At 62.1% G+C, this 3,954-nt stretch overlaps 1 protein-coding gene across 1 annotated transcript; it reads right to left on the bottom strand.

Moving 5' to 3' along the window:
- Positions 1 to 423: 423 nt before the first annotated feature.
- On the bottom strand, positions 424 to 2,860 carry FZD2 (frizzled class receptor 2). Its single transcript, XM_023947106.2, has one exon. The coding sequence runs from the start codon at positions 2,270 to 2,272 to the stop codon at positions 599 to 601; it is 1,674 nt and encodes a 557-aa protein (XP_023802874.1). The 5' UTR covers positions 2,273 to 2,860; the 3' UTR covers positions 424 to 598.
- Between the last annotated feature and the right edge of the window lie 1,094 nt (positions 2,861 to 3,954).

Below are 3,954 nucleotides of genomic sequence, written 5' to 3'. Positions count from 1 at the left end.
TTCCCAATCCTTTTTCTCTCATTTTTTTTAGTCTCATTTTTCTCTTTCCCCCCTCTTTTTTATCTCTCTTTTCTCTCCTCCTGTTTTTTCTCCCTTTCCTTTTTTTCTCCTTTTTCTCCTTTTTCTTCCCTTTTCTTCTTTTTTCCACCCTTTTCAGTTTTCCTCACCTTTCTCCCTTTTTTCCTCCCTTTCCTCTTCTCTTTTTCCCATTTTTTCCTTGTTCTTCTCCTTTTTCCACCCTTTGCTGCTCATTTTTCCATCTCCTCCTTTTTTCCTTCCTTTCCCCCTTTTTTTCCGCCCTTTTCCACTGTTTTCTCCCTTTTCCTCCCCTCTTCCCCTTTCCTTTTTCTCCTATTTCTCCCTCCCTCTCCCCCTATTTTCTCCCTCTCTTTCCATATTTTTAAATAGAAATATGTAATTAAATTTACAAATGCTATTTACAGGTTTAATTACAAAAAAAAAAAAAAAAAAAAATTGAAAGAGAAAGAGAGATACCCCTTAGACGTTAATAAATCTAAAAATAAAAAATATATAATAACTCCTCCTCCCCCACCCCAAAAAAAATATTTCAGGCCGAAAGGCGGCGGGGCCGGGGGGGTCACACCGTGGTCTCGCCCTGCTTGCTGTTGGTGAGCCGAGTGTAGAACTTCCTCCAGGAGTGCAGGGTTTTGCCTGACCATATCCAGAAGCCGGAGGTGATGCCCACGATCAGAGTCATGAGATACTTGATCATGTAGACGGTGAAGTCGGGGGTCATGCGGGGGGTGAAGTGGAGCGGGCAGGGGATGGCCAAGCTCTTGCAGTTCTGGCTGATCCAGCTGCGCTCCCAATGCTCACGGAACGCCTGCTCGTAGAAGTAGCAGGCGATGACGATGGTGGCCGGGACGGTGTAGAGGACGCTGAAGACCCCGATGCGAACCATGAGCCGCTCCAGCTTCTCCGTCTTGGTGCCGCCGTGCTTCATGATAGTGCGGATGCGGAACAGGGAGACGAAGCCAGCCAGGAGGAAGGAGGTGCCGATGAAGAGGTAGACGAAGAGCGGGGCCAGCACGAAGCCCCGCAGAGGGTCGATGTTGTTGAGGCCCACAAAGCAGACACCGCTCAGCAGGTCCCCGTCGATCTGCCCCATGGCCAGGATGGTGATGGTCTTGACGGCTGGCACTGCCCAGGCGGCCAAGTGGAAGTACTGGGAGTTGGCCTCAATGGCCTCGTGGCCCCACTTCATGCCAGCAGCCAGGAACCAGGTGAGGGATAGGATGACCCACCAGATGGAGCTGGCCATGCTGAAGAAGTAGAGCATCATGAAGAGGATGGTGCAGCCCTCCTTCTTGGTGCCCTGCACCACGGTGCGGTAGCCGTCCTCCTGGAAGCGCTCGTTGCAGACCACCCTCTCCTCCAGCACGAAGCCGGCGATGTAGGCCACCGACACCATGGTGTAACACCCTGAGAGGAAGATGATGGGTCGTTCAGGGTAGCGGAAGCGCTGCATGTCCACCAGGTAGGTGGTGACAGTGAAGAAGGTGGAGGCACAGCACAGGACGGACCAGATGAGGATCCAGATGCGGGCGAAGCGGATCTCATCCTCATTGAAGAACATGTGTCCGTCGGGACGGGTGGGCTCGCAGGGTGCTGCACAGTCCTTCTCCCCCAGGAACTTGTAGTTGAGGTAGCTGGGCACCTTCAGTGCCCGTGGGCAGTGGAAGGGGTGGTCAAGGGTGGCATAGCGGGGGGCACCGGGGGTGCCCTGGCCGGCCAGCGGCGTGGCACTGGTGAGCAGTGCTGGGGAGCCGCCGTCCTCCGAATGGTTCTGCCCCACACAGATCTGCTCAGCACCGTGCCGGGGAAAGTTCTCGCATCGCAACCGCTCCGGCCACTGGAACCCAAACTTGTTCATGAGGGCCTCGCAGCCCTGGCGCGCCCGCTCGCAGATGGAGCGGCACGGTGGGATGGCCTGCTCCAGCACCGTGCACACCGGCGCGTACATGGAGCACAGGAAGAACTTCAGCTCCAGCGAGCACTGCACCTTCACCAGAGGGTAGAACTGGTGGACCTCCAGCCCCGCGTCCTCCTGGTTGGTGTGACCCAGCAGGTTGGGCATGATGGTCTGGTTGTAGGCGATGTCGGTGCAGAGCGGGATGGAGATGGGCTGGCAGAAGCCGTGGTCAGGGATGGAGATGCCCTTCTCGCCGTGCAGCTGGGCCCGGCTCGGCACCGGCACGCTCAGCCCTGCCAGCAGCCAGGCCAGGGCGGGCAGCACGCCGGGGGGGCCCATGGTGCCCCGAGCTGTGCACCCCGATTTACCGTGCCCGGTGCCCGGCCGGACAGCCAGTCCTCCCGTCCGTGTCTGCCGTGCCCGGTGCTGCCTGGACGACTCTCGGTGACTGGAGACACTCGGGTCCCGCTGGGATGGCCTCCCGGTGGCCTGATCTGCCGTGGCCGGTGCTGCCTCGACGGCTCGCAGGGATCAGCTCTGCCGTGCCTGGTGCTGCCTGGACGATCCCCGCTGTCTGGATACTTTCAGGTCCCGCCTGGACGGCTCCCGCTGCCCACCTACCCCGTGCCCGGCGGGACGGCTCCCGGTGTCCCGATGTACCGTGCGTGGCGGGACGGCTCCCGGTGCTCGGACGTGGCGCTCCCGGTGCTCCGCGGCGCTGCTCCCCCTGCCCGAACTTGGCGCTCCTATTGCTCCCGGTGCCGGATCCCGGAGCCGCGGGCGGGAGGTGGTGCCGGGAGGGTGGCGGGAGGAGGGTCCTGGGGGGTGCCGGAGGGGTGCCGGGGGGGTGCCGAGGTCCCGGGGCGCGGGGAGCCGAGCGGCCGCACCGGACGCTCCCGCCGCCTTTGTGCGGGGCAGCGCCGCGTCCCCGCCGGGCGGGGTCAGCGCCCCTCGCCCCGCCCCCCGCGGGCCCGCCCCGCCCGCTCAGCCAATCACATTCAAACGGTTCGGATGCCACGCCCACTCCCGCCATGGCCACGCCTATCTGGCCACGCCCCCGTCCCGGGGTCACCGCCCGCCCCCCCCCCCAAAACTTTTTCCGAGTGGCGCAAACTTCCCCCGCGGGTGGGGTCGGGCCGGGGCCGCGGGGAAACGGCCCTCCCGTGTCCCCAAACCGCACTGTGCCTTCTGCCCCCCGTGTCCCCTGTGCCCCCCCGTCCCCTTGGTCCTCGCTCTGTGTGCCCCGCTGTCCTGTGTCCCCCCGTGTCACCTACTTCTTCCCAGTGTCTCCTGACACCCCCCGTATTCACTGCACCTCTGTCCTGTGCCCCTGCCCCCCCCCCCCCCACCCGTGTCCCCTGCCCCCCGTGTCGCCTGCATACCCCGCTGTGTTCCTTAGCCCTGCTTCGGCCTCTGCACTCCCTCCATGTCTCCTGTGCCCCCCTTGTGTCCTCTGCACTGCTCAGGTCCCCCAACCCCCCCTAACCATGACCCTCCACCTGTGAGGCTGCTCTCCCCAGCCTGTGATCCACATCCCCCCGATGTGCTGCAGGAGATCCCCCACTGTCCCCAGGTCCCACTTCAGGGTGCAGTGGAGCAGGATTAGCTCCCATGCCCCACTGGAGACCTCCACAACAGGGTGCATTGGCCCCAACGTCCCCTGTCCCCAGGTGTCAGCCAGGCAGTGCCACCACCCCATGGGTTGCCCATGGCCACCCTGGGATGCTGCACCCCCAAAAGGCCGCTGCACAGCCAGGGATGTCCCCAAATCAGTGGGGGGTGGTGGCAAACATCCTGCACCCTGCCCCCCCACCACAATCCCACACCTCCCACCCCAGCAGGGGTTGTGGTGAAGGGAACCTCTTCCCACATCCCAGTCCCAAAAAAACAGAGAGGCCTGGGGAACTGGGACACGCATTGGTACTGGGACACACTGGCTGGGACTGGGATACAGTGGGGGGAGGTCTTGGACATGGCAGAGGCAGACAGGGATATGCCTGCAGGGATCCAGGACACACGGG

This window comes from Cyanistes caeruleus, chromosome 27 (genome assembly GCF_971803275.1).
Source record: "Cyanistes caeruleus chromosome 27, bCyaCae1.hap1.1, whole genome shotgun sequence".
In the NCBI taxonomy this organism is placed as follows: Eukaryota; Metazoa; Chordata; class Aves; order Passeriformes; family Paridae; genus Cyanistes; species Cyanistes caeruleus.
The sequence above is the reverse complement of the archived record's forward strand: the minus strand, read 5'-3'. Positions and strand labels throughout refer to the sequence as shown.